Below are 12,811 nucleotides of genomic sequence, written 5' to 3'. Positions count from 1 at the left end.
TCGCAACGTCGTCGTTCCCTTTCGTGAAATAATGCCATACTTCACTCTTTCTTCTTTTGGGCGTATTTTCTGAGTTTAAATCAGACATAATCTCCGGTCCGCTAATTACCAGTATCTTTTCGTGGTTTTTTAAAACTTAACAAGCGCAGACCTCTCCCACGTTCTCAAAAACAAAAGCAAGTGAGAGCAAGTGTTCTGTTATTTACCGTTCAAAGGAACAAAGAAACGATTGTGTCAAGAAGCAATATCGATTGTTACAAAGTAAGGATCGATTGTCGACTCGCGCACGCTATTAGTCGATACGTAGTGGTTCGGCTACGAATTATTCTAAACATGCGAATATTTAAAATGTATTTGAATTGAAGCGAATATTAAATTATGATTCGAATCGATTCGCATTTGCGAAGCTTCGCACAGGCCTAGTTACTTGTCAATAACAAAAACAACAACAAAACCCCTAAGATTGAAAAATATTTTAATGAAGATCTACACTTATGTCATGGTACATTATTCGCAAAAAAAAAAAAATCAATAAATCTAGTAATGGGTGAAGTTTTAAATTTCCGAACTAAAAGCTTGAGAAAGACTACAATAACACATGAACGTGGTGAACACAGAAAAAAGATGCTCTCTTCTGTGAGCGATATATTGATTGCAGTGGGAAGATTTTTAAAAACAAGGCGTCCTTTTGATTCAAGGTCTAACATTTAGTGCAGCGTGTGCCTCGTCTTACAAATTAAAAATACCTTGTTTTGATGTTTATGTACCTACTGAAAGTGTATGTTGCTTTGGGTTCAGGTTAAGGTTAGACACCTGCGAGTACTCAAAATTCGAGTTTCGAGTCGAGTTTTTTAGTAATACTCGAACTCGAGCTCGTGGCTTTTCAACAACTCGAAATTCGAGCGAGCTTTTCTTGCACTGTACCTTTAGAAGAAAAAAAACTCATTATATCGGAATAAAAGTCTTACAACACTATTATCCTTTACTTTATAATGTAACATGATCTACCGTATACATTAACACCTCATTTTTACGTACCCGGGATTTACGAATTTCCGTGATTAATTTTTTTTTTATTTCTGTAATTTTCTGCATAGCATTAATGTATCACTTTCCCGCTTTATGCGGAAGCATTTCCCTCATTTTACGGTAACACAGCTGCATTTAATAACGTACAATCAGAAACGTTTCAACGAAACAAAAGTTTAAAGTGAATAGTGTGATGTTTATTTATTACAATGCTTCATTTGGCATTGTAAACAACCTAGTCTTTTATTTTCGTTAGCCACGTGTCACGGTAAACAATACAGCCATGAACCAAAACGTGTGTGACTTGAATGCGAAAATTACGTTCAGTTTAATATATCTCCCCTTAAAACGTTAATGTAACTTGCATGAAATGCGTTGCAAATGTTGTTTTTACATAAAATAGTCAAATAAGTTCTAAAGCAACATAACCAAGTTCCCGTAAAAGTGTGCCGTCTTCGTGCATGTTCGGAGATGCTCGGTTTACATCAATAGAAAATTTTAGAAAGGCAGTTGGCGGCTGTGAATTTGCAAATATTGAAACGGAAACGTTTGTAAATTTTTAGGCAAGCAGCATCCTAAACATTTTAATTTTATTTTTTAATTATTGATACTCTGAAAATACTATTTGATAAACATGTTTATTATTTTATCTTGTGATGCTTAACTCAGTATAGGCCAAGTCAGATACGTTTCTGTTGACAAGTTCGATGCATCGATATATCGACCACGTGACTAGGAGTAACAAACTTCAATGTACCAACTTGTACGGATTTATTCAACATTTTCTTTCTAACTATTTATTCGTTTTGTTTGTAAAAACCAAAATATTGTACTACAATAGCAAACCTAATAATAATTATTGACATTGTGATAGTTGTTTCCAATGATTACAATTAAAAAACATTACATTTTGGTCAATTTTGTTTGGAATATCTCCATTACTACCTGATCAATCAATATATATATATTTATTTTTCAGCAGTTGAAAACTGATCACTACCGGGATGTGTGTAATTAAATGCAATTAGGCGTGGATATTTTTGCGAGCAGAATCATAAAGTAGTTTTCAAAAATCAGGTTTTATGTTGTGAAAGTAATACGTTTTGAGTGTTGAGATGGATGCCACATCATCTCATTCTTCGCAGTTTTCAGGAAAGTCAGTAATTTGGAACTTTTACAACAAGCATGGCAGTTGTGATGCAGTGTGCAAAACATGTTTCAAATCTCTGAAGACTCCAACTGGTTCCACTACAAGTTTGATTCGTCATTTAGAGAAGCATTCTAATGAACTTAACCTCTACAAGAAACTAAAGGAAGAACATTCAACAAGAACACCTTCACAGAAACGAAAAATAAATGACAATTTCAAGCAAACGACCCTTGGTGAAGCATTCCAGAAGCCAGCAAAGTTCCCTCGGGATCATGCCCGAGCAAAAGAAATCACAATGTGTATAGGAAAAATGATGGCAACAGATTTCCAGCCCTACACAATAGTTGAAGATTATGGTTTCAAACAACTCTGTGAAACCATGGAGCCGCGGTACAACCTGCCATCAGCAACTACATTTTCAAGGTCTGTAATCCCAGCATTGTTTGATGAGCAGTCAAAGATCCTTAAAGATGAATTGGTGACTGATATTGAAGGGAGCATATTTTCTTTGACCTTCACAACTGATATGTGGACCTCTCGGAGTGGAGAAGGATATATATCCCTGACTTCTCACTACATAACAAACAACTTTCAGCTCAAAAAACATGTGTTAAGCATTTCACATTTTCCGGGAAATCATACTGGAGAGGCCATTAGTTCAAAACTGACAGAACTTCTTCACACGTGGGGCCTTGCTGAGGTGACTGTCCCTATATATGTTGTCTCTGATAATGCAAGAAACATAGTGAATGCTGTTTCACTTTCTGGATATGAACACATACAGTGTTTTGCTCATTTGCTTCAACTTGCCATCAGTGATGCAAAGAAAGGTCTCGGTATCATTGATTTGCTTGCTTCTGCCAGAAATATAGTGACGTATAAGTCATAGCAATGTGGCTAGGGAAAGACTGCACTCCAAACAAAAACAAGGAGGTTTTCCAGTTCATGAACTGATTCAGATGGTCGACACCAGATGGAACAGTGAATATCTGATGCTTTCAAGGTTGCTAGAACAAAAGCAACCTGTCATGGCTGATTTGGTAGAAAATGGTAGGGATGGACTGTCGGCCAAGGATTGGAAGATGGCAGAAGGTATGGTGCAAGTGCTTCAGCCAATCTATGAAGCCACTAAAGAAATGTGTGTAGACAGACTTCCAACATTACCCATGGTGATTCCAGTTTTGATTGGAATCGATAGTGTTTTAAAGAAACACATTGATGCAAGTGGAGCTGGTTCAGCTGTGTTGTTTGCAAAACAACTGAAGCAGTGTGTTTGGTCGAGATTCCCGGAATACAAAAAGAATAAAGTGTATAGGACCGCCATGATGCTTGATCCTAGATTCAAGGCCGTTCTTCTTGACAAGTATGAAAAAGACTTAGGAATGCATGAAATAAGTAAAGAAGCCCTAGAAATGAAAAGTTGTAATATGCAGCCCTCCTCACAAAGTGTTACTAATGAAAGTAAATCAAGTGTACCTACAAGCAGCAGTGATAGTAGCAATATCTGGTCTGTTTTTGAAGAAATGAAAGGACAGCAATCTACAACACCTGGTGAGTTATTTCTATTAATTTTTTTTTTCAGTTTTATTTTTTTTTAAACTGAACTAATTATTGTGATTTTTTTTTTTGTAGAAGTGCAGAGCATTGAGAGAGATCTTCAGATCAGGACTTTTTTCAGGGAGGGCACTATTCCCCGCTCAGAAAATCCATTGGCATGGTGGTGCCAAAATGAATCAAAATTCCATTTACTTGCACCAGTGGCAAAAAAGTACTTGGGGATTCCTGCTACACAAGTAGCAAGCGAGAGACTGTTTTCTTCTGCAGGAAATACAGTTACTTCAAAGAGAGAGAATCTCTTGCCACAACATGTGGAACAACTAATTTTTTTGCATGAGAGACTTTTACCTAACCAAAGTTGTTAAAATAATTTTGTAAAAATCTTCCCTCGTTTTAAATTGTAATAAACTGATTGAAAATTTTTTCTTGTGTAAAAACTCTATTGTAACCACAGTTTGTTTGTAAGTTATTTATAATTAAATGCAGTTTCACAAATTCACCAGGTAAATTTCTGTAACATACTGTAAACCCTGTTAATATAATTCTCAAGGTTACCAAGAAATTTAGAGTTAGACTCATTAACAGGAAATTTTTTATTAAAAGTGTAAATTTCTAAAATTGTATTTGTTTACAGTGCCAGTTCTAATTTTATTACCATTATGCAGAAAATATTCTTAAGTAGGAATTTTTTTTAATAGAGTTTTACTGTTACAAAAAAAAATATATTTTTTTTATGTACACTGATTTTGAATTAATATGTGAAAAATGCTACTCGCTCGACTCGACTCGGACTCGTGAGTTTTTGCCTAGAACTCGACTCGAACTCGACTCGACTTATAAAAACCCTGCTCGCAGATGTCTAGTTAAGGTAAATTTGACTAGAAGTGTGACCTAGTAAGAATGTTGGATTTTCGTACACTAAAATGTAAAACAATTCACATAATGTACATTTTTCACGTAACATATAACTGTATATGATATTTAAAGCAGTGTTCAAAATATCAACTTAATAATTTAGATTTAAGTTGTTGAAGAATGAATTAGCACTCACGTATCAAGGTTGAATGCCAATTTATACTCGTAATAATTAACAAATTAGAACAAAAACCTGTGCAGATTACCATACTATTTTTGGGTTGTTCATTGCATGGATATATCTACTTGCTTTTATTAAATAATTATTAAAATTAGCTTCCCTTAAATTTTTTGTTGCAAGTAGATAAGTGGGATTAAATTATTAATTTAATTTAGTATTTATTGATTTTTTAACATGTCCCTTGTTTGTATAAACTAAAGAAATTAATTTTTACTAAATGTTTTGTTTTTCAATTTTAACCAAGAATTTGGTGTCACCCAAAAATTAAGCTACTTATTCAACCAACATCATGTATTAATATTGTTACGAGTATAATGTGGGGGAGAACTGGGTTCATAAACAATTGTAATTAAAAATGTCTGATCACCAACTTAAAAATGTTTATTCGCATGTCACTCTACGTCAAGTTCCACAGTTCGCACTCCTCACTGAAGCTAGGCTCAACAGTGGTTCGCCCCTTACCTCGTGCGCCCCCCTTCCCCCCCCCCCAAACACACACACACACAGACAGAGAGAGAGAGACAGGGAGTGTGTGTGTGTTGCACCACTCAGTCGCACTTTCTTGATCCTGTCGCTACATCCCAGGCCTACCAGACGCCTGAAACATCGAGAATGGTGGCGCTTATTCATGCCATTCCACGTGGCTGCCTCTGTAAGCCCGGATTTCCCAGGCCGCTAAAGGTGATAATAGCCAGAGGCAGGACGATGCGCGGAGAGCGGAGGGGGAAAGCAGTAGCGAAGACGTGACGTAAGTGGCCATGCATGGCCACCAGCCTGCTCCGAACCTGGTGCCTATCAAGGTATTTTCTCTCGCGTTCGTAACACTATACTCTTTTAACAGATCTCTGTTTACTTGGGGGTTCCATCTCTTACCCATTATAATATTATAATACACATATAACTTGCAATTGCTTTGGTGTGTGACTACTGCAGTATTAATTTTATATTTTACTTTTTGTAAACTTAATCTCTTGTGAACAATTATTTACAATTTCTCTCAAGCAATTTTAATTGGTGTGCGTAAAATAAATACTGACCCAAAAAAAAAGGTTTTTAATGTCTATCTAGTGACATGAGAAGCAACTGTTCTAACTTGGGAGCTAGGTGATTTGTTAGTGGTCAGATTATGGTAAACTGGAGTGCTGATACATCATATTAAACAAACACACCATTTAACAATTTATGTATGACTTGAAACTGTGTAGAGATTAACCTAAAACTGAGAACCGATTCTAGGAAACAATTTTTATGAACTGAAACCAACCAAGTAATGGCAAAACAGGAGAACTGACACAGGTCTCTAGGTTTCCCCTTTTGCTAGCCACTCTTTAAAAATAAAGCAAAACCATTATTTTACACTTTCCACACTCTCGCCCTAAGCTAACTATAAAAACTTTCCACATCAAATACGATTCTGATTTTGTATAATTCATTCCTGGTTCCGTAAAAATTGCAAAACTGGATTTCAATATGGTACTCAAAAACATTTAACTAAAAGAAAACCCAAGATATAATATATTTTTAAACTAAATTAATGCTGTAGGATGTCTTAATTAAGGGAATGTGAAAATATTGCAAGAATAGAAGATATGAGAGAAACATTAAACCCATTAACAGACTGACTTGCCAATGTTAAACTGAAACCATTCCAGAAAAAAAATCTTTAAACATTATAATACTGATAAGTATAAAATTAGCATTAAGAATACACTATGAAAAAAACTCATTTTAAAACCACAAAAACATACTGAAGAATGATGCGCAAGTCTTGAAAACTATAAGAAAAATTCATAACTGAAAATTTGTCTACCTTGCCTCCAGATTAATTTCTGCTCTCGTAAATTTGTGAGATATAATAAAAGCTGTTTACCACGGTTGCCGTGAGATATAACTGATACAATACTAAGAAACTTGTCTTTAACCTGGAACAAGTACCAGTCAAATCTTTAAAAATTGTCTAGCTGGCAGCACATCACAATTTTATTTGGAGTTTGATGTTTGATGGAATGTGGTGAATAAATTCATATTTTGGTGTTATGTGGTGTATTGAAATTCCCCCACCCCCTAATTCATTACGAAATCTTATCTCTACCCATTCAAAACCCTCTCTTGCTATTACAATACAAACAACTAAGGAGTAAACGTAATTTCCATATTAATTCTTAATTTTGTTTGGAAAAAATTAATAACAGCACTCGAGCAATATTATCAACACCAAATGAATTCACCTGGTGTTGGCATCGCTGAAACACCTATACATGGGGTTGACAGCCTGCGTCAACACAATGTACGCGTAGTCAAAGGACTGCTTGACATGCAGTGCCCCGTATGAACTGCGACCGATGTCGTTGCCCGGCGTGAGGGGGTCCTCTATGCACAGCAAGGACGGGCGGTGACCGTCTATCATGTCGCGCTGAACCTGGAACAACAGTGACGGATTAAGGACCCGCCTACCTGGGCACACAAACAGTTTGCAGTGTTTCAGAAGAAGAAAAAAATGAAACCTTAAAAATTTTCAAGATATCAAGCGTGAAGTCTGTTTACGAAAAGCATTTAAAAATATGCTGTGTCCTGTTTCTTTTATTTCTCTTTTAAACTTTATTTTGAGAAGCGTTAAAATGGCTAAAATGGATGTTTTCACGATAAATTTTACTAATGAAACCCCTGGTACAGATTCTTGAAAGCACTCAAGGGACTTGCATTACACCTTTATCTGCATTTCTCTGCAATAAAATGTTATGGTTACTAATAATAATTGCCCAATGCACGACGAGCAGACTATGCGCTAGTTCAGAGCCTCGCACCTATGAGGCAATACCGCGCTAGAAACACCAATAGTCATTATAAATTTCCCACCTCACCAACACAAAATATACCCCTAGCTATGTGGGCCCCTTAAGAGGGATTGGGCCCTGCCATTTTTGTTTTCCATATATCAAGCCATAGCTTACCGTATAACTTGTCAACTTAGCTATAAACACATATTCATCTCAACATTTGTGGACTAGCATAATATTTGCTAAGTTGTAGCTGCCCTGATCAAATAGTAACTAACTTTCTGCTGGAGGTTCCAGACTCTAACCAGTTAGTAAATATGTACTTGGCTAGGCTGAAACCAAGAATTAAAGGATGGAAAAATATAATTTATGCCTCGTATCATACAAGGAATATTAACGACTAATAGCTAAAATTTTTAAACAAAACGTCAAAAACAAAGAATCAAAAAGAGTGCATTTGCAGAGCTGCCAACCTCAAATCACACCTATCAGTAATGGCAATTAGGTATATGAAAAAAGTACGCGTAAATCATGCACGATAAATTTTTCCTGGGGCATTATAACACACACTCAAGATAAAACAAGGACAATAATATGCAAAAGAAAAAGAAAAATATGAATACAATGCAAATTAATGAATAAAAAAAATATATTTGAACAATACAATCATCTGAATATGTAAGAAATATTAATAATTTTACTGGATATTTTGAATCTTCAATTCAAAGTTAAACTTTAAAGCAACTGTCTTTTTATTTGCTTTTTTTATCCTGGTTGGATAAGAAATGTCATGTAAACAAACAAGACAAACACAAGGACTTGTAAACAATAACTGCGTTCGTTACTTTCGTTTCTTCAGATGTAGCGAAAAAACGAAGATATAGTAGATTTATTGCTCGTCACGGCTTTAAAATGTTCTGCATGTTTCTATGATTCAATATGCCGTCTACAGTCATCCCTTCCACCATGTGCAATCGAAAAGTCACACGTGCATACATTACAAAACCGTGGCGTTCCAAACATTTGAAAACGACAAGCATGGCCATTCTTTTGAATATTTAAGTCGAAAGCTCTGAAGACTTGCGTGTTTTTTTTTTTCCAGATACACATTATTCTGTCACACGCTTCATTTCTAAAACCGGCACTGAAGAACACAACACTATCGAAAAACATAAAAAAATTTCACGTCTGTAGACACGACAAAAACACTATGATGAAAAAAAAAATGGCTTTCAAGAAATAAATTAACAACACAGGTTAGCCAAAGTACCGTACAAAAATTATCGTGATTTAAGTAGCCTTCAAACGATAAGTCTGAGAATATGTACTAGTTGTATCGTACAACGGACGTAATACCATCCCATTATTATTTGTAAACACGAGAATTAATTTACTTATTTCGACAGTACATCGTACATGCGCACACTTACTAGTTCCGTTATTTGTGCAACCAAGCGATGTATTCAAACTGCGTTCACGAAACAAGCACAGCAGAAACGGAATTTTCTCCGTTACCTCGCAGCACAAAGCCTTGTTTCCGTAATAAACCAGCGATGTTCCGTAATTCCGTAATTCGGGGTTAAAATCCGTAATAATTACGGAAAATCCGTAATGGTTGGCAGCTCTGCATTTGAAATAAAAATTTATTAACTACTTTAGTTAAATTACCTTGGGGGAGAAAAAATTAAAGACACCACCTTTGTTTCAAAAAGTGTACGTGCTTCAAACATTTAACTTTCAAAATTTGGTTTTGTTATGTCATAGGTAGGCTTCTGCGAGCAGAAGATTTTCACTTCGAGTCGAGCTCGAGCGAGTTTGCTAAAATACTCGCGAGTATCGAGTCGAGTTTTTTTTTTTTCAGTTTATTGCACATAAATTTACTGTGATGGAGTAATAAAATGTGAGAACTTTTGAGAAAAATATGGAAATAAAAAAAGAAACCATTATCATTGTTAGCCTACTAAATAGATAGACCTACATTAGAGGTCTGCGAGCCTAAGAATTTTACTTTGAGCCAAGCTCGAGCGAGCCTACTTGAAAGTTCTCGAAGCTTGAGCTTTTGTGATACAGTTACACTTTTGGGAAATTATTTTTACCTTAAACTTAGTAGGTATAATGTTTGAATAAAGTATTAAAATGAAGTGGGCTTATTAATTTTGGGTAACTATTTACAGAGTGCTTTTATAATTTGCACTGCTAGGAAAAAAAACATGTTTTCCATTGAATCTAACCTGTTTCCATTGGTTCATTAGTAACTGATATCATCCAACTAACATAACCACAGTTTACAAGTACGTATATGTTTGTGTAAATGTAACATAACTTTGGAATAATTTCATCCTTGTCAATTTTTCTGGAGTCCTTACTGAGCTTCAACTAACTGAGCACCAAAAATCATGTTGTTTGAAAAGTACATTCACATTGTTTCAACATTTCCACTTTTCGGCACAAAAATTCTGAGAGAGATTGTCATAGAGTATTAAATTCTGTTCTTCAATCTATCATGCAGAAAAATAATTTGTTCTGCACGTTCAGGAGTTAAATTAGCTCTACGATTGGAGATGGTGTTTACAGCAGATGAGAAGCATCTCTCGCTGGCAACCTGTGTGGCTGGAATGCTTTAGTAAAATTGTTGGTAAATATGTAGAGTCGCGGTATATGCGGAAAAAAAATGCTAAAATTCCGAAAATACTTTTATTCTATGCTCTTTCACTTCCTCTTTTCAAATCAACCGGCGGAGATAAGAAATTCCAAATACTTTAGGAATATCGAATTTTTTAATTTTCATCACAATACCTGGGTATTCATGCGGCGATCACCATTGTTTCTGGTTTACGAGTATCTATTATGTTTCTTATTGGACAATTTTGTCACGTGACAGTTCCGTGATTGGCCAGTATTCAAATGAACCAATACGTGATTATTTATTTATTTATTAATCCGTCGGAGGTATCGCGACGTAGGTGAACGACTACATCATTTCCTTCTAATGGCAAAGGAAATGTACCCGCCTCCAACTTAGGTGGGTTTTTAACGTTTCTAATTTTAAAGTTTTATTTTTTATTTTGATATTGTCCGGGTTTGTTAGGTCAGGTCAGTTACATTATAAATACTTTAAAACTAAAGAACCATTGAAATTAATTCACATTATTTTTTATGTCCGCTTAGTTTGAAAGTATTAATAATGTAACTGACCTGACCTAATCGACCATTTTATTTATTATGCATTCACGAACACACGGCAAAATAACAAAAATGGCGTCGGTCTAATGGTTGTACAGGTGTTGTATTGCAAAATTAAAAAATTCTATATCTCCTAAAGTATTTGGAATTTCTTATCTCCGCCGGTTGATTTGAAAAGAGGAAGTGAAAGAGCATAGAATAAAAGTATTTTCGGATTTTTAGCATTTTTTTTCGCATATACCGTTACTCTACATATTTACCAAATTGTTTAACCTCGAAATTAGTGTCAAATATCTGTAACTTGTCATTAAGTTTAATCAATTTAAAGTAATAAAAATAGAAGCATTTTACTTAATTCAATTTACACTTGCAAAAAAAACTTACGCACAATAAACCTACATGGAAATTAAAGTCTTTTTCAATGTCCTGTAGTCTGAAATATGTTTACTCATGTCATCAAATGTAGAGCTGTACTGAAGAAGCCGATTTTGCCAATATTTAGTTGAATCGGCATTTCTGCCAACTTCCAATACTCTTGTTAATTTTCGGCCGATATTACTGAAAAACGAAAGAGACTGCCATAACCTAAAAATCCACTAGTACCCTTTTCACTTTTCGTAGTAGTACTGCATTCTTTCAGATCGCATTATTTCTTAGCAACATGTGCCAACCGTACATATCAAGATTTAACATCCTTTTTTTTTAATATGTCCTAAATAAATACATTACCATCACGGTAAATACACATCTCGGTTATTACGGCAACTATAGTGCAAATGTGGTAACTATCATGCTTCTGCAGTAGTTATGGTATCCACAAAGAATCGTTAGTTCTTTTTATGGTAATTATCTTAAGATAACTATTGGAATTGTACTGTAGTTATGGTACATCATCCATATTTCTTCGTAAGTTGTTGTTCATTTGTCTTTTCTTCATATTTATAATTACGTGCGCCATTACTGGCAGGAACTTTAATAAAAATTTTAAACGGGACTTTATATCACACATTTTATGGCGTAAATGATGAGACCCCGGACAATTTAAACGCTTTTTACAGTAAAATGCGGGAAATGTTTCCGCATAAAGCGGGAAATACTTCCGCATAAAGCAGGAAAGTGATACATTAAAACTATGCGGAAAATTATTGAAGTAAAAAAAATTCATCACGGAAATTCGTAAATCCCGGGTACGTAAAAATGATGTGTTCATGTATACGGTCGATCATGTTACATTATAAAGTAAAGGATAATAGTGTTGTAAGACTTTTATTCCCTTATAATGAGAGTCTTTTTTTTTCTATAGGTAGAGTGCAAGAAAAGCTCGCTCGAATTTCGAGTTGTTGAAAAGCCACGAGCTCGAGTTCGAGTATTACTAAAAAACTCGACTCGAAACTCGAATTTCGAGTACTCGCAGGTGTCTAGTCATAGGCATCATATACAAGTTAGGGGAATGCCTTAAATTAATACTGACTGGCTACTACACCTCAGTGAAGCTTTGACTAAGTGAATCAATCAAAACTGTTTATAATATTCAATTTGACTTCACCAGGAAATTTGCTATTCGTTTCACTTGAAACATCTGTTGTTATGCAAAGCTTCACATCTGATGTCGAAGCTTTAAAAATTGAAAACCTAAGATTCACTCAAAAAATTTTTTTTTCTGTGTTGAACCAATAAAGTTGGTTACTTAAAAAAATTAAAAATGGTGCTCAGATTTGCTTTATGAATGCTCCTTACAAATAACAATGCTAATAATTTCTAAAAAGACTTATATCTCAAAGATTAACTCTAAACGAAAAACTGAAAACTTGCAGGATGGCTAGCAAACCTGTGATGAAAAAGTCCCTAAATTTTCCAGATTTTGAAAAAACATTTCTCGTATTACGCACTTTACTTCACTAACCCGGCCACAGGCTGGAAACAGCTGATGATGACGACGTTTGTTCAAAATGCTAGGTATTTTAGGTAATCATGAGCAAAAAGAAGTGAGAGGAAAACATTTTGTAACTTTTCAATATA

General features: G+C 34.9%; 1 protein-coding gene across 3 annotated transcripts in view; it reads right to left on the bottom strand.

Annotated features, from left to right (window-relative positions):
* The window catches only part of LOC134528048 (terminal nucleotidyltransferase 4B-like), a 72,876-nt gene that overhangs the window by 31,342 nt on the left and 28,723 nt on the right, over positions 1–12,811 (bottom strand). For all 3 annotated transcript variants that reach the window (XR_010074338.1, XR_010074337.1, XM_063361249.1), the window contains exon 6: positions 7,061–7,251. Coding sequence is in view for 1 of the 3 variants with exons in the window: in XM_063361249.1 (XP_063217319.1) it covers positions 7,061–7,251 (191 nt within the window). In the remaining 2 variants the exon portion in view is untranslated. The remainder of the gene's footprint in view (positions 1–7,060; positions 7,252–12,811) is intronic.

The sequence above is a fragment of the Bacillus rossius genome, chromosome 1, assembly GCF_032445375.1.
Source record: "Bacillus rossius redtenbacheri isolate Brsri chromosome 1, Brsri_v3, whole genome shotgun sequence".
NCBI lineage: Eukaryota > Metazoa > Arthropoda > Insecta > Phasmatodea > Bacillidae > Bacillus > Bacillus rossius.
The sequence above is the reverse complement of the archived record's forward strand: the minus strand, read 5'-3'. Positions and strand labels throughout refer to the sequence as shown.